The sequence below is a fragment of the Neofelis nebulosa genome, chromosome 7 (genome assembly GCF_028018385.1).
Source record: "Neofelis nebulosa isolate mNeoNeb1 chromosome 7, mNeoNeb1.pri, whole genome shotgun sequence".
Classification (NCBI taxonomy): Eukaryota; Metazoa; Chordata; class Mammalia; order Carnivora; family Felidae; genus Neofelis; species Neofelis nebulosa.
Genome location: NC_080788.1, coordinates 60,316,984 through 60,342,209, shown reverse-complemented (window position 1 = coordinate 60,342,209; position 25,226 = coordinate 60,316,984). Strand labels below are relative to the sequence as shown.

The 25,226-nt window shown below is 39.6% G+C and overlaps 2 protein-coding genes across 7 annotated transcripts in view; one reads left to right on the top strand and one right to left on the bottom strand.

Moving 5' to 3' along the window:
• Positions 1 to 1,342: 1,342 nt before the first annotated feature.
• On the bottom strand, positions 1,343 to 17,341 carry MFAP1 (microfibril associated protein 1). Its single transcript, XM_058737928.1, has 9 exons — positions 17,098 to 17,341; positions 11,435 to 11,654; positions 9,093 to 9,222; positions 8,324 to 8,511; positions 7,729 to 7,837; positions 7,466 to 7,626; positions 5,768 to 5,927; positions 2,197 to 2,286; positions 1,343 to 2,098 (listed from the first exon to the last, which is right to left on the bottom strand). The coding sequence occupies exons 1-9, from the start codon at positions 17,174 to 17,176 to the stop codon at positions 1,916 to 1,918; spliced, it is 1,320 nt and encodes a 439-aa protein (XP_058593911.1). The 5' UTR covers positions 17,177 to 17,341; the 3' UTR covers positions 1,343 to 1,915.
• Positions 17,342 to 17,528: 187 nt separating this feature from the next.
• Positions 17,529 to 25,226, top strand: part of WDR76 (WD repeat domain 76) — a 62,987-nt gene continuing 55,289 nt past the window's right edge. Inside the window, exons 1-3 of one of the 6 annotated variants that reach the window (XM_058737915.1) lie at positions 17,529 to 17,691; positions 18,928 to 19,033; positions 20,215 to 20,404. In XM_058737915.1, the coding sequence (XP_058593898.1) occupies positions 17,682 to 17,691; positions 18,928 to 19,033; positions 20,215 to 20,404 (306 nt within the window). In that variant the 5' untranslated portion in view covers positions 17,529 to 17,681. Of the gene's footprint in view, positions 17,692 to 18,927; positions 19,034 to 19,053; positions 19,357 to 19,993; positions 20,405 to 25,226 lie in introns of those variants that run through there. The other 5 variants (XM_058737914.1, XM_058737913.1, XM_058737911.1 and 2 more) reach the window with 5 other exon arrangements.

Genomic DNA, 25,226 nt, shown 5'->3' with positions numbered 1-25,226 from the left:
TTGTTCATAAGCCACTGAATTAAGAATTTAAATACTGAGGTAGAAACATGGTAAGTGCAATAGAAGATATCAAAGCTTAGATCTTATACAGAATTAATCTATGAAAGACTTTGTGAAGTTGATTTAGTATTTGAATTCTGAGCCACTGTTAACACTACCTTACATTCCATTTTCTATCCTGGAGCGAAGACCATTTCACTTGCTGAGCTGCTTCAACTGTAAAATGATACATACCTGATAGAGTTTAAAAATTTTTTTAAACGTTTATTCATTTTTGAAAACATGAGCTGGGGAGAGGCAGATAGAAAGGAGAATACAGATTCCAAAGCAGGCTCCAGGCTTGAGCTGTGAACAGAGCCTGACGCAGGGCTCAAACTCACAAACTGTGAGATCATGACCTGAGCCGAAGTCAGCCACTTCGCCGACCGAGCCACCCAGGCGCCCCTGAATAGATTTAGAACCTATGAGTTGGTGAATGTAAAAAGCTTAGTGTCTGCCTCAGAGTAGACACTCAAATAGCTATAAACATGTTCTTAAAAGAATGTAAATGTCTTGGGGTGCCTGGTTGCTGATTCTTGATTTTGCTTCAGGTCATGATCTCATGGTTTGTGAGATTGAGCCCCATCGGCTTCACGCACACAGCAAAGAGCCTGCTTGGGATTCTTTCTCTCCTTCTCTTCTCCCTCTCCTCTGCTCATGTGTGTGCATGGGGACACATTCTCTCAAAATAAACTTTCAATGGCTAGTCTCATTTTGGGTCTAGGGTAACTCTTAGGTTGTATCCCTCTCTGGCACCCACACAAGTGACCTATACTCATCTTTATGGGTTTATTACCTCATAGTAATTTATACTCTTATTTTTATTTTAGGACATTTAGAAATTTGAGTGTTTCTCCCAGTGGGGCATTTTAAAAGATTGTAAAAAGACGTTGGCCGCCTCATTTTTTTATGTAATTGAGAAATAGCCTTCCCACTGATTAAATGTCATTCCTTACAACTCCTGACTCCTAGTGCTCTGCCATGTGCAGGGTGGTTATGTAGTAAATATTAAGTGGAAAATCACTGAAATTAAGTGTAGCATGATGTCATTACATTGCAACTGGGAGAGCACTGTGCCATCCTTGATACAGAAGCTGGGCATGGAGAAGATACTGGTAAGTACTTCGCTTCCTCATTTCATGCGTCAACTTTTGTTCTAAATACAGCTGTAGTTTAGAGAGCAAGGAGAACCATACATATTTCTGCTCATGGAGTAAATCTGGGTGCCACTTAGAATATAGCCTATCTAGCATCTGAGTTTGTTTCTGAGAGCAAAGGTGATGATCAAAATGTAAAACACTCAGCCCAACAATTCTCTGCTTTTATTTTACTTAATAGGTAGATTCTTGTTAGCCTGCACATTTCCAGTATCATAAAAAACCTTCGTGTATGATTCTTTTATTTCTTGACACACACACATAAATGGATCAAAAAATATGTTCACTTAGAAAAACTGACTCCAACCAAAAACTCAAAACAGCTATCTGTGAGATTACATTTCCTATAAGGTAGCATTGTCCACTTACATGCCCATGTTTCTAACCCAAGCTAAGAGGCTGGAAAAAGAAACCTGGAATAGTCCCAAGTGAATTTGGGAAGGAAGGCAGAGATGTGATGAAACCTAAGATTTCTTAGAAATGGTTTTAAGTGGGGAGCCTCTAATCCTACCTGGATAGCGCTTTTCTGTGGGTTTCTCAGCATGAGTCCAAACCTCACAAAGCACCTTCAAAGACTGGGTTACCTAGTGTCACAAGTATGGCAGTAGGTCCAACAGGCTGGATATAGGGGCCATGTAAATATCAGTAACATCAAATCAAGGACCAGATGCTAAGATGTCCCCTTGTGTTCCACAGCCGGAAGAATAAATAGTTGAACTCTAAGTAGTTTTCCGCTTCTTGGCAGATGGCCGTTCAAATACATCTCGTACCCCAGCTGCCTTTTGTTTAAAGAACTTTGTGTTCTGGGCACTCTCTTGGCCCCATGCTGAGTCAAAAGAGGTGGTGTCCTGATCCACAAGGTGGGTGTATTTGGTGCGACCAGAGCGCCCGAAGTTCTTGACCTGAAAGAAAGACAGATGATGACTTATACCACCAAATATCATGTCCCAGCCCTCAATACATTACTTCTCTCTTGCTTGTTCTTAAGGTACCCCATTACCTGCATGACTTTGGGAAGAATGGTTTTGTTGAAATGATCCTCCAGAGTAGGTGCACTGAAATCTCTCTTGTATACTTCTTCATCCTCATCCTGTAGAAAAGAATCTTATTAATCTTGTGGTTATTTCCCATATATTCAAATCACAAATTTATTAAGCCACAAGGGATACAAAGAAGGTACAGAACCTATTCTTCAAGAGCTTACATCTAGTTGAGGAGATGATACTTCTTTTTCCCTTTGTGTTGTCTTTTTCTTTCCTAAATGTAAACATTTCCTGAAGGTTGGCTATATTCTCTGAACTCAGTATGTTCATTTAGTCATAACTCCGACTCTGTAGAAGCCTCTACAGGCTCGTAATGTCTGCTCCTGAATTTTCTGCTGCCCATTATATATCTTACCTTGGATATTCGGATGGGACTTCAGACTCACATCTAAAGCGAAAATCATTTCCCTAACCTTTCCAAACCAATCTCTCTAGCTTCTTCCATTAGTAAGAACATTTTCTTAATTACCCAAATTAAAAATTTGAGTAATCTTTGTGCACAATGAGTTGCCAATTTTTTTTTTTTTAATTTGAATCCAAGTTAGTTAACATATAATGTAATAATGATTTCAGGAGTAGATTTCAGTGATTCATCACTTACATATAACATCTAGCACTCATCCCAGCAAATGCCCTCCTTAATGCCCATCACCCATTTTTTAGAGAGAGAGCAAGAGAGTGGGGGGAGGCAGGGACAGAGAGAGGGAGAGAGAATCTCAAGTGGGATCCATGCTCAGCACGGAACCCAATGTGGGACTCCCATCTCATGACCCTGAAATCAGTCAGACACTCACCGGACTGAGCCACCCAGGTACCCCACCACTTCCTATAAGTTCCCATTATCTGGGGTATAGTGTTTTCTTGGAATCAATCTTACACACTGCGACTAGATTTTTTTCCTAAAACACTCTCATACATTTGCCACAGTCACAAACTTTCAGTGGTTCTCTGTTTTGTTAAATATGCACAACTCTAATAGTCAAGGCCAAATACTATATAGCTTTAATCTACCTCTCCTTGCAACTTCCCTTTATAGATGATACTTTTTGCCTCCCCTCCTAGTCCATTCACCTGGAATGTCTTCCTACTATACAAGTCAGAAAGTTTACACATCTTAAATGTCACCTCCTTTACTCTTTTCCATCTACAAAATAAAACCTCTCCCTCTTCAGAAGTCCCACAGTATTTTCACTTGTCCTTTTGTTATAGTACAGTATATATTTGCCTTAGCTCCATTTTTAGGTTGTAAGCCATCTGAGGGGCACGAATTACATATCCTCTAGCAGTGTTAAACAGTAGTGCTCTTAAGGTGCCTGGCTGGCTCAGTTCTTATCTCAGGGTCATGAGTTCAAGCCCTATGTTGGGCATGGAGTCTACCTCAAAACAAAACAAAAAAAACCAGTAGTGCCATTTACATAGTAAATGCTCAAAAGGTTATTTAATTAACTATAAAATAACTATTGAGAATAGTTTCACATCAACCTGTTAGTTAAAACCATAATGTTATGATACAAATTACAAACGTGCTGAAGGAATTAAAACAGCACCATCTTGGTTAAGGACAACTTTGTGTAAGAGTGGAGTCCTTTAACCATACACTCTTTTGGAGTATTCTTTTCTCTTCAGCTATAGAAAGGCTTTAAAGATAAGACAGACAGTTTTTGTGAGATCTACTTTTCTCCTTGTTAGGGTGGAGAGTCTCTCAATCTCAGAAGATATTTTAACTTCACTCTCCTCACTCTCCTTATCCAGATAAGAAGAGTTTATTGAATATGTGAACCAAAAGACTTTCATGTAACCCTTTCCTTACGTATCTTAGTCAGCAATGCTTCATAATTTTGTTTAGCAAGTATTACATATTATATGAATAGCATCATCATAAAAATGGTTAGCATTCACACTATGTAAAATTCTGCATATTAAGAGCTCTACAGTAGTGTCCTACATACCATATATTGTAATGGCTCCAAATTATATTGTGTCAGCCAGAGCACTCTGTTCCTGGGGCCTGCCCTGGGGCCCCCACTCCCGTGCAAGAGCTGAGCTGATGATGATGGTACTTCACACCAAGTACCAGGAGAACAGGCTCTTCCAAAACAGCCTTAGAGAAATTCATAATTTCCATAGACTCCAATCTAGAAATTTACATGGGCGGGGCACCCTGGAAGGCTCAGTTGGTTAAGTGTCTGACTCTTGATTTCAGTTCAGGTCATGATTTCACGGTCATGAGTTCAGGCCCTGTACTGGGCTCTGCACTGACTGTGGAGCCTGCGTGGGATTCTCTCTGTCCCTCCCATGCTTGCTTGTCCTCTCTCTCCCAAAAAATAAATAAAAAAATAAAACTTAAAAAAAAAAAACAAACAACTACATGGGCTGGAAAACTATACAATAAGCAAACATTTCCTGCTGAATAGACTGAAACTGATTTTGGAGGGGAATAAGGAACCCTCCACTGAAGTTTGAAAATTTTACTGGTTGTCTACAGTGAAAGGCAGGGATTTAGCTATAATGGAGGATATTTAGGGTTTGATATACAGCATTTGAAAAAACTACTTTAAAAACAATTTTTTTTTTAATGTTTATTTTTGAGAGAGAGAGAGAGAGAGAGAGAGAGGGGCAGGCAGGGGGGAGGAGCAGAGAGAGAGAGAAAGGCAGATACAGAATTAGAAGCAGGCTCCAGGCTGTGAGCTGTCAGCACAGAGCCTGATGCAGGGCTCGAACGCATGAACTGTGAGATCATGACCTGAGCCTAAGTTAGATGCTTAACCAACTGAACCACCCAGGCACCCCTGAAAAAGCTTTGATACAAACTCCTTTAGCGTCAGGAAATAATTTAACAAACCACATGGTATTATGTTAATAAATGCAACCAGTTCTCCCATTCTCTTTTTCTGACATGTCTCCATTAAGGAATTATCACTGGTATAATATAAATAATTTGGAAGAAGTCTTCATCACTTTATAGGATTAAGAGACTCTATTATTGGCCTTAGTCTTTATATGAAAAACAAAATCTTGTTGATATTATAAATAATGGTTGGTTAACCATTTTTTGGTTAGTTAGGTTTAAGTCATTTCCTGTCAGCTCAGAATGAAGTGAATTCAATTTTTGCATCCAAATATGAGTTAATGTAAAGCTATTTGCAGGGCATGATTTTTGCATAAGCAAAATTTCTCACTTGGCTATGAACAGTGATATCTAATTGGTTGTGGGAATCTAAACAGTCTAGGATGTATCTATTTAGATCCTATCTCGGTATTTCAGTTCCTCAATTCTTCTATTACATCATTTCCTCCTGAGAGCGGGAGCCAAAAGAGAATAGTTGCTGCTACTTCTAAAATCCTGCTGCCAAATCGTTTTTTCTATTGGGTTTATATTCTTCAGACGTTAAAAAGTAACTGAGAAAATTGACCATTGGCAAGTGAAAGTAACATCCCAAGACAGTTTATTCTTGGAGGGAAAAAAGAACTCACAGGTTTGGAGTTATTTCTACAGACCAACCTTCCCATTCCCTTTTCATTTCTTACCATGAAGAAGGCACCCCGGTGATAATACTTCTGTAAGAACTTATATTTGCCCTTCACAGCTTTGTTGGTAATGACTTTGCCATTTGCCCGAAGCTCAGCTCGCCTCTCTTCCTCAGTCAGGTTTCGCATTCGTTCAATTTCTGCTTTCTCCTTCTCAAGACTGTGAAGAAAACAAAACTGTCAGTACCATTCCAGTTTCAGAAAGACTCAATTATCTGAACATAACGCAGTCTCATCTCCTTTCAAGCACTATTTACTTTCTTCAATTCTAGTCACTGCCTGTTAGGAATTCAGATCAGGAGACCAAGATATAAAAAGTTGATGTAGTCTTCATTATTGCAAACTTCCAAAAGTTGATTCTAACCTTTAAAGGTTCAGGCATACTATTACTGCTTGATTTTGCAAAGTTATTAATTTCCCCTCCCTAAAAAGCCTACTTGGCTTAAAAAAAATCCAAATTTAACTTGTATTAAGATTTTACTGGTATTTCTTTAGTAGTCCTATATATATACTTACATGTCACAAACCAAGGGTTAACCATCATTAAGTAGATTGCTATGAAATAAACCTTTTTGGGAGAAGGGGTCAAAGATCCCCTCCCTCCAGAAAAATACAAATGTACACATAATGTTGTATACAATTTTAAAGGGTACATGGATCCCTTGAAATCCAGGATAAAAATCTTAGGAACTGCAGGCTGAGGACAAAGTTTTCTAGTGATGGCTTCCCTTTGCAATCTGGGATTACTCTCATTCCTAGTAATGTTTAAGAATGGGTGATGCAGCTCAGAAATGATTCTACTCTAACAACAGGGACTGTGGTAGATTACTTAAATGCCACAAATTCTTCCCCTCACCGTTATGCATGCCCCTTTGCAGAAATGACATGCGTGCCTCAAAGAGGTCAGTTTCCCCCTTTACTCTCTTGGAATACTGCCATGAGACTGTTACATAAGGAAGCCAATCTAGCCCACTGAAGAAGTGAGGCATTCTAGCTGGTAGTCAGGATTAACTAATGGACATGTGAATGAAGCCATTTTGGACTTTCTAGCCCAGTAAGTCCTCTAGCTGGATACAACTGTGTAAGAGAGACCAGGTGAAACCAGCAGAGGAACTCTTTAGCCAACCTCCAAAACTGTGAGGAATAATCAATTGTTTCAAGTCACCAAATTTTGGGTTGGGTTTTTTTTTAAAAATTTTTTTTTTTCAACGTTTTTTATTTATTTTTTGGGACAGAGAGAGACAGAGCATGAACGGGGGAGGGGCAGAGAGAGAGGGAGACACAGAATCGGAAACAGGCTCCAGGCTCCGAGCCATCGGCCCAGAGCCTGACGCGGGGCTCGAACTCACAGACCGCGAGATCGTGACCTGGCTGAAGTCGGACGCTTAACCGACTGCGCCACCCAGGCGCCCCTTGGGTTGGGTTTTTGTAACTGGTAATAGTGAGTAACTTGTGTGTGTCTACTATGAAACTACAGGGAGTATTGGCTGGCACTCTATCCTAGAGAAACACCAAGAAAAGTGTTTCTTTTCCCTGATTTTATTGTAATAAGCCACTTTCTAATTATGGGAAACTCACCCAGTTGCAGGAACCCTAAAGTGAGAATGGAACTCACAGTAGGTGTTGAGTCTTACAGCTACCCTACTAGGAATCTGTCCCATTAGCGGTATCAAACCCAATGCCCATCTTATTACTCACGCTTCTCGATCTTCTCTGTCCCTCTTGATTCTCTTTAGCTCCCGAACTTTCCATGCCTCATATTCTTCCTCATCATTTTCATCATCAGTATTGAGAGCATCTAGGGCAGCCAGGGACCGCTTGTTCTCCTCCAGTTCTTTCTTGGTCTCCTCTTCTACAATCTGGGTAAGGAGAACGATTTAACTGCTGGACTTCCTTGTTTACCTCAGACAAACCTAAGCATACTCCTCCTTGTGTGCAATCCTCACAGCCACTCCCAGTACCTTGAGTGTGTACTTGCGCCTCTCCTCAGCCATGCGTTTTGCTTCCTGCTCCAGCTCCTTTTGTTTCAATGCTTCAGCCTCACGTTCTTGAACTGTTACTCTGTCCTTCCTGCAGCACAGAGGTCCTGTTAATTGCCCAAAGCCCTTAGCGTGGAGCTCTTTGTCCTCAAACTCAAGTCCCATCCAAATCAGAAAAAGCCCAACGATCACTGGCTCTATTATTTGCAACGAGCCAAAACTGGTAGTCTCCTCAGGTATTTACAGCATCACAATTCCATTCATTTTTGAGAACTGCCTGAATAGTAAGGAACCTGCCGGACTGTAAGTAGTAGGATTTCTCGACATTAGGAAAGGAACAGGAATTTACTCTTCAAGTTTAATTTTGTGCTCTTTAACTGGAAAGGGAGATGTGAAAATCAACTCGGGCTCTCTGCTACCTCCAAGATATTCCTCAGCAAATATTCTGCACAGGTAGGGAATTGGGTAGAACACTTTCGCTTGGTGCTTACATTTCAGAAAAGCATGAGGTAGAAAAGAGGCTTCTATCCTTAGACCTGGAAAGTAGTAGCTCAGGCCTGGTTTGTGAGATACTTACTTTCGAATGAAGACAGGCTTAAGGCGAGGCTCCATCTCATCTTCACTGTCTGTGTACTCTTCATACTCAGATTCTGATTCTGACTCCTCCCCAGAACGTCCCTCATCTTCCACCTCCATGACTTCCATCTCTTCATTTTTTCTCTCCTGTGCTCGCTGACGCATCATGCCACGGCGCCGCTCTATTTCCTATCAAGTTATATGTCCAAGTCAGTCAGCCCAATGACCTGTGCTCTAAGGCAGCTTTTAATTTTTCCCTCATCAACCTTAACAAATTCTGATACTAGTAAATACAACATAGTACCATTTTCTTTGTGTGTATGTGTGTGTGAGAGAGAGGGTACAAGTGAGTGAGGGGCAGAGAGAGAAAGAGAGGGAAAGAGAGAGAATCCCGCGAGAAGCAGAGAGAGAGAGAGAGAGAGAGAGAGAGAAAGAGAGAGAGAGAGAAAGAGAGAGAGAGAGAAAGAGAGAGAGAGAGAGAGAGAGAGAGAGAGAGAAGCAGGGTTCACCCAAAGCAGGACTTGAGCTCACCCGATGTGGGACTTCACAAGCTGTGAGATCATGACCAGAGCCGAAGTCAGATGCTTAAAAGACTGAGCCACCCAGGCACCCAGGACTATTTTATTTTCAACTCTATTTCCAACCAATAGGGAACACTGGATCAGAATCCTGCCAAAAGCAGTAAGCTTGTGCCTTTGGGACCTCAACAAAGAATAGGCCCCAACTTTTTCTTGGAACTAGAAAGAATTTTCCATTTTCCTTTTTTATACCTCATCATCAATTTCTTCCTCTTCTTCTTCACTGCTATCTTCTCGTTCCATGCGCCACGCATCTCCTTCTACTTCTGAGTCACTTTCTCCTACCACTTCAGGTTCCACTATTTTCCGATGGCGAGCCAATCTGAAAAACAGCATCTTCAGGTGTAACACCAATATCACAAAAAGGAAAGAGCACCAACCACATTCCTTACTTGTAGAGCACCTGGATATGATGTTTGCTTTTATTGGTACTGAAGTCTTAAATATCATATGGTTTCACTCATGCGGAATTTAAGAAACAACACAAATAAGCAAAGGGAAAAAATAATATACAAAGCAAGAAACAGACTCTTAATTATAGAAAACAATCTGATGGTTACCAAAGGGGAGGAGTTTGGAGGTATGGGGTTAAATAGGTGATGGGGATTAAGGAGTGCACTTGTCATGATGAACACGGAGTGATGTATGGAAGTGCTGAATCACTATATTGTATACCTGAAACTAATATAACACTGTATGTTAACTAACTGGAATTAAAATAAGAATTAAAAAAAACAAACAAAAAACAACTTAAGTCTTGAGAGGGGGAAACTGAGGTACAAATAAAAGAAACTAATTTTAAGTGTCAGGAATTAGAGTATACTATGTCAAGCAAAATAAGTCAGTCAGAGAAAGACAAATATCGTATGATTTCATTCATATGTGTAATTTAACTTAAGAAATACAACAGATGAACATAATGGAAGAGAAGGAAAAATAAGAGAGGGAGGCAAACCATAAGAGACTTTTAAATACAGAGAACAAACTGAGGGTTGCTGGAGGGGTGTTGGGTGGGGGGATGGCCTAAATGGGTGATGAGCATTAAGGAGGGCACTTGTTGGGATGAGCACTGAGTGTGGTATGTAAGTGATAAATCAGTGAATTCTACTCCTGAAACCAATACTACACTATATGTTAACTAACTTGAATTTAAATAAAAACCAACCAACCAACCATAATTAAACCAATACAGATATAGCATTTGCAATTCAAAGTGCTCAAAAAACCCCCCACATAAAACCAAAACAAAACAACAAAGTGTCAGAGTAAATAGTCAAGTTGGACTAAAACATTAAATGTAAGCTGAGGCATCATGAGGCACTGTAACAAACATATGGATGTGCTGGGATTGATTTATAGCTCCAGGTGGTTCGGTTTCAACATTAGATCACACTAGGTTTCTTTTCAGTGACACTGCATCTTTGTGAAACTGGATTTTTGGGGACTCCTGTATTAAAAAGCAAGTACTCCAAGATCAATATGGTACAGGATATGAGAGTGACATTGCCATTCTGATTCCAAAGTTGGAGAAGTTGTCAGTGTCCAAAAGGCACACAAACCCCACTAATAAGTGATTATGGTTATGTAAGAATGAAATAAAAACTTGGGGCATGTGCGTGGCTCAGTTAAGCATCTGATTTCAGCTCATGTCATGATCTCACGGTTTATGAGTTTGAGCCCCACATCGGGCTCTGTGCTGACAGCTTAGAGCCTGGAGCCTGCTTTGGATTCTCTGTCTCCCACTCTGCCCCTCTCCCGCTCATGCTCTATCTCTCTCAACAATAAAAAAATAAAGAAAATTGAAACAGTAAAAAAAAAAAAAAAAAAAAAAAAAGAATGAAATAAAAATGTTCCTTGTGTGTATTGTATTTTGCAAATGGCTTTAAATGTTAAAATGTGAATTTTTAGAAATTATTTGGATCTAACTACTTAATAAACAAAACTGTTTAGGTCTGGGGGCTCTCAGAAAATTCCTAAGACAAAATGAACTATGAAAGTTTGAGACGTCTGGTTTACTTTGTAAGGTAATGTCTCAATTAACTCACAACATACAAAATCCTTCAATGGGAGGCTCCCTTTCCTATATGAGACCATTTATTCATCTGGCCTTTTTTCCTACTTCATCAGTGTCATTTCCCCTCATTAGCCTTTAAAACAAGTGAGTGGATTAATTCAATTTCTCAAATTTTAAGACTCCTCTTAACAAACCAACCAGTGGTTTGTGCTATTTCCTTAGTGAGTTAATTTGGGCCTCTGGACCAGAGGTAACCTCGTGTTTACTGGTTGCCACTTGCTGGTTATATACCTTTGGTCATGTTATTTTCCTAACCCCTTTGTGCCTCAGTTTCCTCATTTGTAAACTAGGATAATAGTACATACCTTACAAGGTTATTGGGTAGATTACATTAGGAAATTTACTTGAACAGTGTCTGGCACATAGTAAGTACTGTTCAAGTACTAGCTCTTATTGTTGTTGTTCTTGTTAAGTAACCTGTAGGGGTTTAGGTCCAGGGAAACATAACCCTAGTCATTACCTCTCTTCCACATCTTCACTAATACGGTTCTGCAAACGCCGCAGCCGAGGGTCGCTGGATGAATCCTCCTCCTGTTCCTCAGGCTCTGCTTCTTGTTCTTTGGCTTTCTTGATGAACTGAAATTCTTCATCCTCCTCATCTGAGGACTCCATAGGGGCATAGTCTGGCCTCTTTCCCGACACATAACGTTTTACCTTCACTTTCTCCATCGAAATCTCACCTGGGTGATAAAGATAAGGTATTATGTTTCAGCAGCCTCTTTCCCAATGTCCTTGAACCTCTGCCTTTGCAGGTAGAGCCCCGTATTCCTGGTAAACAAGAGTTGAAGCAGGAGAAGAGAGCCATTATCCAACCATCTATTCATCTAATGGTGTTTTCTTCTTTTTTATTTTTTGTAATATTTGTTTTATTTTTCAGAGAGGGACAGAGCATGAGTGGGGGAGGGGGCAGAGAGAGAGGAAGACCCAGAATCCGAAGCAGACTCCAGGCTCCGAGCTGTCAGCCCAGAGCCTGAGGCTTGAACTCATGAGCTGTGAGATCATGACCTGAGCTGAAGTCGGACGCTTAACCGACTGAGCCACCCAGGTGCCCCATTCTTTTTTTTTTTTTTTTTTTAATATTTTCTATTTATTTTTGAGAGGGAGAGAGACTATGTGCAAGTGGGGGAGGGGCAGAATGAGAGGGGGACAGAGGATTCAAAGTGGGCTCTGTGCTGATATCAGAGAGTCTTATGTGGGGCTCAAACTCAGGAAATGTGAGATCATGACCTGAGCCAAAATCAGACTGAGCCACCCAGGTGCCCTGTAACATATTATTTAAAGTTTATGTATTTTAAGTTACATAATCTTAACAACAGATATTATGCTTAATGATAAATTAGAAGCATTCCTTTAAAAAACAGTGGGCATCCTTACATTGTCCCTATCACACCTTCTAGTCAACATTTTATTATGGTTCTAATTAGGGCAATAAGAAAAAGAGACAAAAGGTAAGGACTGAAAAGGAAAAAAACTCACAATTTGCAGACTATAATAATCTATGTAGAAAATAAAAGATTAACAAACAGGCAAGCTAAAAATGAATTCAGGGAGAATGCTTAATAAATGTTGGATAAAAATAAGGGTACCTGTACATTAGCTACATAAATTAGAAAATAAAGTTTAAACATATTATTTACAGGGGCGCCTGTGTGGCTTAGTCATTTAAGCGTCTGACTCTTAATTTTGGCTCAGGTCATATCTCAGTTTGTGAAATTGAGCCTCAAGTCAGGCTCTGTGTTGACAGCATGGAGTCTGCTTGGGATTCTCTCTCTCCTTCTGCCTCTCTCCCACTTGTGTGCACACTCACGTGCTCGCTCTCTCTCAAAGTAAATAAATAAACTTAAAATAAATACTATTTACAATAGTAACTAATCTATAAGATACCAAGGAATAGATTCAACAAATGATCTACAAAGTTTTTTAGAGGAAATATATATCATTACATTGGAAGATCCAAAAGATCTAAATAAGTGAGAAATATATCCTATTCAAGGAAGAGAGAAGATGACAACTGTGCCCAAGTCAATCAATAAATGCATGACCTGTAATTTTAATTTTTTTTATCTTTATTTTTGAGAGAGAGAGAGAGAGAGAGAGAGAGAGCGAGCGAGCAGGGGAGGAGCAGAGAGAGAGGGAGACACAGAATCCGAATCAGGCTCTAGGCCCTGAGCTGTCAGCACAGAGCCCGACATGGGGCTCGAACTCACGAACCATGAGATCATGACCTGAGCCCAAGTCGGACGCTCAACTGACTGAGCCACCCAGGCGCCCCTGCATGACCTATAATTTTAAGGCAATTCCATTCACAGTTGTCCTCAGGTTGATTCTAAAATTGCATGGAAAAATAGGAGGTCAAAAAGAACCAAGGGAATCCTGAAGAACAAGGTGAGGCCAAACACCTTAACATACCTCACCAAAGAAGATACACAGATGGCAAATAAGCATATTTGCTTCAAATCATATGTCATCAGGGGAATGCAAAATAAAACAATGAGATACCACTGCACATGTATTAGAATAACCAAACTACAGAGCTCTGATAACACCAAAGGCTGGTGAGGATGTAGAACAAGAATGCTCATTCATTCTTGGTGGGAATGCAAAATGGCACAGCCACTTCGGTGGTTTCTTATAAAACTAAGCATACTCTTACCATATGCTGCAGCAATTGCACTCCTTGGTATTTACCTAAAGGTGTTGAAAACTAATGTTCACACAAAAAATTGCACACTGATATTTATTTAAGCTTTTTCATAATTGTCAAAACTTGGAAGGAACCAAGATGTCCCTCTCCAGGTGAATGAATAAACTATGGTATGTCTACACAATGGAATATTATTCAGTGCTAAAAGGAAATGAGCTATCAAGCCATAAGACATGGGAAAACTTACACACATATTACTATATGAAAGAAGCCCATCTGAAAAAGCTACATACTCTATGATTCCAAATACATGACATTCTGGAAAAGGCAAAAGTATGGAGACAGTAAAAAGATCAGTGGTTGCCAAGGGTTGGGCTGGGGGAGGGATGAATAGGCAGGGCACAGAGAATGCTTAGGGCAGTGAAAATACTGTGTACGATACCATAATAATGGATGTAGGTCACTAAATGTTTGTCTAAACCCATAGAAGATACAATGCCAAGAGTAAACCTTAATGTAAACTATGGGCTTTGGTGATTATGCTGTGTCAATGTAGATTCAGCAATTGCAAAAATATATCACTTTGGTAGGGGATGTTGATAATGGAGAAGGCTGTGCCTGTGTGGGGGCAGAGGGTATATGGGAAACGTGAACCTAAAACTGATCTAAAAAATAAAGTTTTAATGAAAAAAATGGTGAAGTAGGGGAGGGTTTTTGTATCAGATTGCAAGGCTTATTTAAACTTACAGTAATTAAAAAAAAACAACTTACAGTAATTAAAACAATATGTCATTGACTCAGAGGATACATAGAGACCAATGGAGCAGATTAGAAAGCAGACAAACCTACATACAAGAGGTTGGTATATTACAGAAGCGACATTAAAATGCAGTGGAGAATGGATGGGCTAGTCAAACAATGGAGCAGTAGGGACAACTGGTTAACCATAAGGTAAACAGTAAAATTAGATCTCTGACACCACATACACAAAATTCCAGATGGATTAAGACCCAAGTGTGAAAAACCTATCTTAAACATTTACATCCCTATTGAATAATAAGCTCTTTAAATTAGTCTGTCTTGCACAATTGTGTATTCAATCCTATTTACTATATACAAACACTTAGATGATAGAAAATATTTTTAGGGGCTTCTGGGTGTCCGACTTTTGATTTCAGCTCAGGCCATGATCTCATGTTCGGTTTGTGGGATCAAGCCCCATGTCAGGCTCTGCAGTGGCATCACGGGATTCTCTCTCTCCCCCTCCTCTGCTTGCACTGTCTCTCTCTCTCAAAATAAATAATAAAAACATTAAAATATATATATAATTTGAATATCTATAATCTCAGTACAGGGAAGGATTTCTTACACAATATACAAACATCACAAGCTATAAAAGATAAAGTTGGTAAATATGATAACACTAAAATTAAAAATGCCTATGAAACAGAAAAGTCCAAAATTAAAGTGAAAAGACAAGCCAAAAAACCAAAACAAAATGGGAAACAGATATGACAGACTTGGGATATAGAAAAACAAACCAAGTAGAAAATATGTAAATGACAGAAACAAGTAATTCAGAGAAGAGAAAACCTAGAGAACTGATAAATATATGAAGATGCCTTGCCTTGCGAGTAATTAGGGAAATGCAAATTAAAATAATGAGATATCATTTCATACCCATTAGAATGGAAAAAATTAAAAAAAACCTGATACAATCAAGTGTATTGATGAATATATGGGGAAATAGAAACTCTTAATGCTCTTACAACCCACGTGGAGAGCAACTGGAAATGGCCAGTTATGGGGCACCTGGGTGGCTCAGTTGGTTGTGTCCAACTCTTGACGTTGACTCACGTCGTGATCTCACGGTTTCTGAGTTCAAGCCCCACGTTTCGCTCTGCACGGACAGTGCGGAGCCTGTTTGAGGTTTTCTTTCTCTCCATCTCTTTGCCCTTCCCCCTCTCTCAAAATAAATTAATCAACTTAGAAAGAAAATAGCTAGTTATACTGATGATGAACTTCTAGGAGTCTACCCTAGAGAAATTCTTACACAGTGCACTAAAGAGACACATTTAAGAATGACAACTACAGGGGGTGCCTAGCTGGCTCAGTCAGTGGAGCATGAGACTTCATCTTGGAGTCGTGAGTTTGAGGGCAACGTTGGGTGAGAGATTATTTAAAAAATTAAAATTAAAAAAAAAAAAAAAGAATGACAACTACAGCGCTGTTTGTAACAGGAGAAAAAACAACTAACTGCCCCTCAGTAGGGAATAAACTGGCCTAATTACACAATGGAATTCTTAAGTAGTTAAAATGAATTAGATCTCTATTTATCAAAGCATACTTGTCAAAAGCCACGTTGAATTAAAAAATAAAGACAAGCTGCACAAAGGTAGGTACAGTTTATTTAAAATACAAAAAAGAGGGGTGCCTGGATGGCTCAGTCACTTGAGCTCCTGACTTCGGCTCAGGTCATGATCTCTCGGTCCGTGGGTTAAGGCCACGTCGGACTCTGTACTGACAGCTCAGAGCCTGGAGCCTGCTTCTGATTCTGTGTCTCCCACTCTCTGCTCCTCTCCTCTTCGCACTATGTCTCTCTCTCTCAAAAAAATAAACATTAAAAAAAATTAAAAAAAAAAAAAAAAAAAAGAAAGAGCTGATACTATTTTCCAAAATCCTCCTTGAAAAAATACTCTTTAGTTTAACTCCCCAAACAGATATAGTGTTCCTTCTTCTATCTGCCCTGGAATCCTATTCATCCTTTAAGGATCAACTTATATGCTACCTTCTTCAAGAAGCTTTCCTTGATTACACCAATTTGAAGAGATTATTCCTTCTCTGCCCTTCCACATCGTTTGGTTTATATCACCTATGTGACAGGAATCACAGTTGTGAAAAACTGCACACTGCTTAGAACGTGCCTCTTTTTACATGTCTCGCATCTACAATATGAATTTCTTAATACTGCCTTACACAAGTTTGTATTCAATTTAATACAGTCACTGCGTAGGTTGAAAGGAATAAAAAGTGTAATAAGACCTGGTTCCTGTCTCAAGGACGTTATGAGCTTGTGATGCAGTAGAAGGAGACAGACACATAAAATAATGTTAATTATAAAAGCAGCATAAACAGACGGCTATATTTAACAAAAAAGGGGCTGTATCCCGAACGACGCTCTGCAAAAGCAGGTATTCACTATGTATATTAGTATAATTTATACGTGGAGTCCAAGGAAAGAGGGGAGGGATGCTTGCTGTGAGGGCAGAAGACAGGCAATAGGAACAAGATGAGATGAAAGTGGGTTTCTTTTTTCCTTTAAGCAAAGCGATTAGGGGCGAGTTTGATGAGAAAAGTCGAAGAAACACGGGGCAGGGTAATATTAAGGGTTGGTGGGGTTGGGGTGGTCTGTATAGGTAGGTTTTAAGTATGCTGAGGAAAGAGATAAGATCCGACTGGAAAACGGCTCAGCACAGTACCTTTCTCATTGCGAACTGGGACGGCCCCAGCCGTAGACTGAATGGGCGGTTGTTTCATGAGGGCGCTTGGGACCGACATGTTGATGGCAGCGGCGGTGACTCCCGAGACTTCAGTGATTCCAAACAGTGAACGGCGACAACGTCAACGAACAGAAATGCCCACTTCTCCTGGAGGCGCTGGACACGGCTGTGCGACAGATAAAAACGCAACTTACGGCGGAGTTAGAAAAACCGGAAATACGCGACTAGAGGATTGTGGGATTGTGGGCGTCTCCCACTAGAAGGCCGAGTCTGTTATTGCGCATGTTCACAGGCTTCTCTAGCTTCCTCGGTCTCGCAGTGTTTGGACGGAACTTCTGGCGGGAAATTGCTTCCCATTGGGATTTGCTGTTAAGCTCCCGTGGCGAGGAAGGTCCGAATTAAGGGGTCCCTCTTAAATTGGTTTGAAGCTGAGGAAAATGGGATAGTGATTAATAAGAAGTTGAGCAGACAGTGAAGGGCAGTTTGTCCATATTGTTGACAATTCAGAATTGGAGTTTAAGGAGAATAGAAGCCCTGCTAATAGCACCTGATTAGCTCAGTCGATGAAGCCGAGTGAGTTGTGGTGGGATATTTTTTGGTCGCGCGAGGGCAGGTGGTGGTGATTTAGGCCATTGCCATTAAAAAAAAAATCCCCCAAGGGGCCTGGAGCGATGTCTGAGGTCAGAACAGTGTACTTTCAGGCTAAACAGTTTTTTCAATTTCTCAAGACTGCCCATTAAGACATTCCTGGCTAGACAGTGTATTTAAGTCCATAAGTAATTATAAAGTACTTGATGTGTTTACCGTGCTTAGCTCCCTAAGGGGTATGGAGCATTGTCTAAAGGTTTAAATTTTGTTAGGGAATTCTTACAGTGCATACAGAATCGTAACAAATAGTAATTTACTAGCTGGGTTTGTAAAAAATATTGGGTGATTGTAAGTCAGAGTACATTTCACCATAGAAAGGATTTTATAAATGCTGTGGTAGGGAGAGATGGCACAGCATGTACAGTCTTGAAATTCAGAGATATTTTGGTACATATCAAACACTATGAAAAGTTTGAATAATTTTTATTACTAAGGAAACTATGAAAGTATAAACTATGAAAAGTTTATTAGTAGGTTTTGAGTCAAGCAGTGGTGAAAGTTTGGCAGGAACTACATCATGGAAGGCCCTAAAGTTAATGTTAATAGGATTAGTTCTCAAATTATTTCACCTGTGTTATTGGGTCTAGGCTGGGAGAGTAAATAAAATTGGGCAACTCTGGAGCCAGGAACAATGGAGGACCCAGGTAACCAACCAGGGAAGTAATTTTGGGCTAGATAAGGATCTTAAAAATAGAGTACATAGAAATTTATATTTTGAATTTAACAGCTCCAAAACCGTGCTGTCCAGACAGAGTAAATCTGATGGGGAAACCAATTGTTTTGACTCATGGCAACCCGGGGAGGGGGGGGGTTTAATATGGCTGTAACTAAAAATAACAGGGCACTAAAATCTTATCTATGTTACTTTGTGATACAAAAAAAATGATTTCACAACCTTTCCCAAGCCTTTGGGCTTTATACGGTCATTATTAGGATCTTAGTTAATTGGTGGGCATATGATCAAGTAAAATTTAAATCAGTTTATCAACTCTTGAAAAAAATCAAAATACTTCCCTTCCTAGGAAGAAGATAGTATGGTAGCCATATGGCATAATTTTCTCGTGTTGGGGTTATAAAGAACCAGGGAGCCCAGGTAAAGGGTGCATGTTGATTTCGATTTTCTCCGCTCTCTATCCATAAGTGCGTCTGAATCTTTTCCAGGCTCCCATTGCCAGGCAAGGTGGTTTTTCCAAGGTGGCGCAGAAGCGCCATTGTTTTTCAAAGCGAGATACTGGCATCAGCAGCATCAAAAATCCCGGGATCAAAGGTAAAAATGTGGATTCGGTCCAATCGCATCCCTAAAGAATTTGAGTTTTGATTGAGGCTGGTGAGCTTGACATGTATAGAGATCACCGTAACGCCCGTATGCCGAGGCCCCTCCATCGGCCAGCTGGCGTCAGAGCCGGTCTGCGCTGCCCGCCAGGGCCCGCCCCCGCTCCCGTCCCCGCCCAGCTGCTCCTCCTCTACCCCCTCCCCGCACCTCCCGCCGATATCTTGGCGGGAAGACGCCCGCTGCTAAGCCGCGAAAAGATGGGGTCGCGCTCAGCCAGCGAAGAAAAGGCGGGCTCCAGACAGCGACTCCAGGTGAAGGTGAGAAACGTCTGTTGTTCTCGGCTGTACTCCTGCCTCAGTGTTCGCGAGGGATTGCCGGGCACAGGCCTGGGAGGACACGAGGATTTGGCACCTTCCACCTTCGCACTCCAGAACTATTTTCAAAATTGCTCCTTGGGGCATCTCTCAACTAATGGGTTTTTCGGGGGTGTTGCTTCAAAAGATAATTGAGGATACCTGCCCTGATTTTCCTCTATGGAAACTAGACCTTCAGTGTTGAGGAAGGTTTTTACCAATAACCCCCAAAATAGGGGCAGAGTGGGATCAGGGACCCTGCACTTGCTTTTGAAGCAGTTAATGCCGGCTTCTCACTCTGGAAATTCCAGTTACTCGGAAACTGATAGTTGCCATAGTCTCCTCAGTTATAAATGTAGTCATTATATTGTTATATGTTTGCAGACTCATGGGTAAGAAATGCGCCCAGTATAATAATTAAATTCAGGCTATGAATTGGGTATTTAGATTATGATGGGGAAAAAAGTTTCCTTACAAGCTAACAGTTTGGATTTATATTTTCATCAGGAATTAAGAATTAGATTTATTTTACACAGATCTGTAAGAGGAGGCATAGGATCTGGGGTTTTAATGCTCTGCTTTCTTTTATTGACCCAAATAGGTGAATGAATATAAAGAAAACCAAAACATCACTTGTGTATCTCTGAGACCAGTACAGACTACAGTTTTAGGAAAAACACCTAAGGTGTATCTTGTCCCGTTTTCACTCAGTAATTATAAGTCAGACCAATTTAAGCACCCCAAATCCCTATTGAATAAGAATGCTAACAATGAATTTGTATGTAAGAAATGTAAGAAGACTGAAATAAGGAAAACTTGCAGGAGGATTTTAACTCCAAAGATGGAAGCCACATCCTCCAAGACAGAATCCACCTTGCAAAAAGCATCCTTAGATGTTTGTACTGAAAGTAACAAGCGACAACACAAGAGCACTTCAGATACAGTGATTCCCAGTGTTGATATGGAAAGCATTCAGAATCTAGACAGTGATGAAGATACCACACTAGGCCTGGTAAGAATTTAATTACTAGCTTATTCAAGTTTTTCTTATTTTACAGTTTGAAGTTCTGATAAGCTTACACAGTCCAGGGTCTATGTATATTTAATTGAAATTTTATTTTTTAAATGCTTAACAGATAACTTCCTTGGTTAATTTTGCTCTTGGTTTTGATTTGTCCAGGAGAGGATTGACTTAATTTTCATTCTGTTTCCCTTTTTCTTCCTCTCAGTTTATTGTAAATATTTTTGGGTTTACTCACGCTTTATGGTGTCTTGCTCATCTTTACATATTTACGCACAATGTGCCAGAAGAACTTGGCCTGTGGGACGTATGGCGTTTGAGTGACCCTTAATATCAGGGCAGGAAAATTGTCATTAGTTGATGAATATAGTTGAATATTTCCTCTAAATACAGCAAGGGGAAAATGATGGAGTAGAGAAGATACATGGAAAAAAAAAACTTATTAGTTCTATTTAAAATAATAGTTTGAATCAGTTTAAGAAATTAGGCATCTAGGGGCGCCTGGGTGGCGCAGTCGGTTAAGCGTCCGACTTCAGCCAGGTCACGATCTCGCGGTCCGTGAGTTCGAGCCCCGCGTCAGGCTCTGGGCTGATGGCTCAGAGCCTGGAGCCTGCTTCCGATTCTGTGTCTCCCTCTCTCTCTGCCCCTCCCCCGTTCATGCTCTGTCTGTCTCTGTCCCAAAAATAAATTAAAAAAAAAAAAAAAAGTTGAAAAAAAAAATTAAAAAAAAAAAAAGAAATTAGGCATCTAATTTTGGGGCTTCTATTACCTATCAGGAGTGTTGTACTTCATTTAAAGTGACATATTTTGTGCAAGACAAGATGAAACCATACCACATGTCAAAAAGTTGCTGGAATAGAAAGTGATGGTAGAGAAAGATAGGATAATTGTGGTGGTGTTCTTTTGAAATAGGAATTCAACTTATGCTTTGTTGTCTCAGAGATAAGAACTAGGACATTGATGGAAACGCATGGGTTAAGTCATTAGTGCATTGGATTGGGGATTGAAAGCTTAAGTTTTAGATGTGGGTGCTTCTAAGAAACCTTGTGATTGTAAGCAAATTGCCTCTAAGTGAGGGAATTCAATAAGGCCTGAGATTCTCAACCTTTAGCCTATATCAGAATTGCCTGGAGAGTTGTTAAAACTCCATTGCAGGGCTCCATCACTAGAGTTTCTGATTCAGAAGTTTTGGAGTGGGGTAAGGAATTGGCATGTCTAACACGGTTTCCTAGAGATGGTGGTGCTATTGGTTCAGACTGGCATTTTGAGAACCAATGGATTAGATTATTTCTTTGGCCTCTTTGACTATAAGATTCTCAGTATATGAGGCTAAAGTAGATTTTTATTTTTTAATTTATTTTAAAGTTTTTTCTTTTTTTTTAATTTAATTCCAATATAGTTACTATACAATGTTATATTAGTTTCAGGTGTACAATATAGTGATTCAACAATTCTGTATACTACTCAGTGCTCATCATAAGTGTACTCTTAATCCCCTTCACTTATTTCACCCATCCCACTACCCACCTCTCCTCTAGCAACCATCTGTTTGTTCTTTATAGTTAAGAATCTGTCGTTTGGTTTATCTGTCTCTTTTTTTTTCTGTGCTTATTTGCTGTGTTTTTTAAATTCTGCATGTGAGTGAAATCATATGGTATGTGTCTTTCTCTCACTGATTTCACTTAGCATTATACTCACTAGCTCCATCCATGTTACTGCAAATGGCAAGATTTCATTCTTTTAAAAAAAATTTTTTTTTTAATGTTTATTTATTTTTGAGAGAGAGAGAGAGAGAGAGAGAGACAGAGCGTGAGAGGCGGAGAGGCAGAGAGAGGAGTCCCAGAATCTGAAGCAGGCTCCAGACTGTGAGCTGTCAGCACAGAGCCCAACATGGGGCTCGAACTCATAGACTGTGAGATCATGACCTGAGCTGAGGTCAGACACTTAACTGACTGAGCCACCCAGGTGCCCCATGATTTCATTCTTTTTTATGACTGAATAATATTCCATTTCATGTATATACCATATCTTCTTTTCCTTTTTTTTTTTTTTTTATTAAGATTTAAAGATTTTTTAAGTAATCTCACCCATTGTAGAGCTTGAATTTATAATCCCGAGATCAAGAGTGCCATGTTCTGCTGGCTAAGCCAGCCAGGTACCCCCCTGCCCCCCGATCTTTATCCATTCATCTATCGAGATTTTAATTTAAGGATATAGAGTCAGAAATTAGAACATTTCTAAGTAAGTACTGAAGCTAGTCAAGTAGAGTTATAAATGTCCAGCATACATTTTCTTCGGACAAACTGAAAGACCTAACATTTTTATAGGACATTTCATTCTTTTCTCTTCCTTTTCGTTAGTTATCTCTTTGGAGTTAAAATGACTGGGTTTTGTGGTACCATGCTTGAGAAACAATATTTTATTTACAAGCTTATTTCTTCTCCAAATGAGGGGAGGCTTTTTTTACAGCACAGACAAGTGTATTAGCCTATAAGTCTAGAATTTTATTCTGTTTTCTGGGAAACTTGGAAAATTTTATCTCTCAGCACTTTTATTAAATGTTTTAACTTGATAGAGAATTTCTTAACAGTTAGCTTTATTTTAAGTTTTGAAAACATTTTGGGCTTATAGAAGAGTTGCAAAAATAATACAGAGAATTCTGATATACGTGTCTTTCACATAGCTTCCTATTGTGTTAATACCATACATAACCATAGAACACTTATCAAACAAAGAAATTAACCTTGGTAGAATAATATTAACTAAAGTACAGACTTGATTAGGATTTCACTGTTTTTTTCCCTGATATCCTTCTTTTGTTCCAGTATCCAGTTTAGGATGGCACAATGCATTTAATAGCCGTGTTTCTGTAGTCTCCTCTAGCCTGTGACAGTTCCTTAGTCTTTCATAACCTTGACACTTTTTTTAAAATGATTTTTATTTATTTTTGAGAGAGAATGAGTATGAGCGGGGGTGGGGGGGGAGAGGCAGCGAGAGAGGGAGACACAGAATCTGAGGTGGGCTCTAGGTGCTGAGCTGTCCTCACAGAGCCTGATGCAGGGCTCAGACTCGTGAACCTTGAGATCATGACCTGAGCTGACGTCAGATACTTAACCGACTGAGCCACCCAGGCACCCCATAACCTTTGGCACCTTTAAAGAGTACTGAATAGTTATTTTATGTAATGTTCCTCAATTTGAATTTGTCTATTTTCTCAAGATTATATTAAGGCTTTGCATTTTTGGGGAAGGATACCACAGAAGTGAATGTGCCCTCCTCAGTGCATCATATTAGGGTGTCTGTGATGTTGATATATTTTATCAATGATGTTGACCTTGATCATTAGGCTAAGGTGGTATCTGTCAGGATTCTCTAATGGAAACAATATTTTTCCCTTCGTAATTATTAAATATTTGGAGGGAGATGGTTTGAGACTATGCATGTATCTGGTTTCTATCAAGCATATATTTTTATTGAAATAAATTTTACATAACGTAAAATTAACTATTTAAAAGTATACAGTTCAGTGGTTTTTAGTATATATACAGTACTGTACAATCATTACCACTGTCTAGTTTCAGAATATTTTTTTCACTATGAAAAGAAACCCCTGCCAATTAACAGTGACTACCAACTTCCCCACCTCCCTAACCCAGCCCTGGAAACAGCTAATCTACTTTCTTTGTCTATATATTTGCTTATTCTGGACATTTCATGTAAATGGAATCATATAGTACATGGCTTCTTGTGTCTGGATTCTTTGAGCATAATGTTTTTAGGGTTCAGTCTTTCCTAAAAATTAATTTTTTTTAACACTTATTATTTTTAAGAGACAGAGACAGAGCAGGAGCGGGTCAGGGTCAGAGAGAGAGACAGAATCTAAAGCAGGCTCCAGGCTCTGAGCTGTCAGCACAGAACCTGATGTGGGGCTCGAATTCATGAACCATGAGACAATGACCTGAGCTGAAGTTGGATGCTTAACTGACTGAACCACCCAGGTGCCCCTAAAAATTAATTTTTTAAATATTTGTTTATTTTGAGAGAGAAAAAAGAGAGAGAGGGAGGGAGGGGCAGCGAGACAGGGAGATAGAGGATCCAAAGCGGGCTCTGTGATGAGAGCAGAGAGCTTGACACAGGGCTTGAACTCACGAGCTGTGAGATCATGACCTGAGCTGAAGTCTGATGGTTAACCGACTGAGCCACCCAGGCACCCCTTGTATGAATTCTTAAAGTATTTTCTATATATAAGGTCATATTTTGGCAATAAAGATGGCTTTATTTTTTCCTTTTCAATCTGGATGTCTTTTATTATTATTTTTCCCAATTGTCCTGTCCTATTTGTCCTAGAATTTCCAGTACGGTGTTGAATAGAAGTAGCAAGAGCAGACATATTTTCTTAATCCTGAGCTTTAGGGGAAAAGCTTTCAGTCTTTCACCATTAAGTATGATGTTAGCTGTGAGAAACATCTATTTTCAAGAAACTTTTATCTCCAAGTGATTATAGATTCATAGCAATTTGCAGAAATAGTATGGAGAGGTATCATGTACACACTTCACCCAGTTTTTCCCAATGTGTACATCTTATATAACTATATCACAATATCAAAACTAGGAAATTCACATTGGTACAAGGTGTGTGTATAGTTCTGTATCATTTTATCACATATTGTTAATACAACTATCACCATAATCAAGATATAGAACTATTCCATCTCCACAAAAATCTCCGTTAGGCTAATTTTTTAAATTATTTATTTATTTTAAGTAGGGTCCAGGCCCAATGTAGGGCTTGAACTCATGACCCTGAGATCAA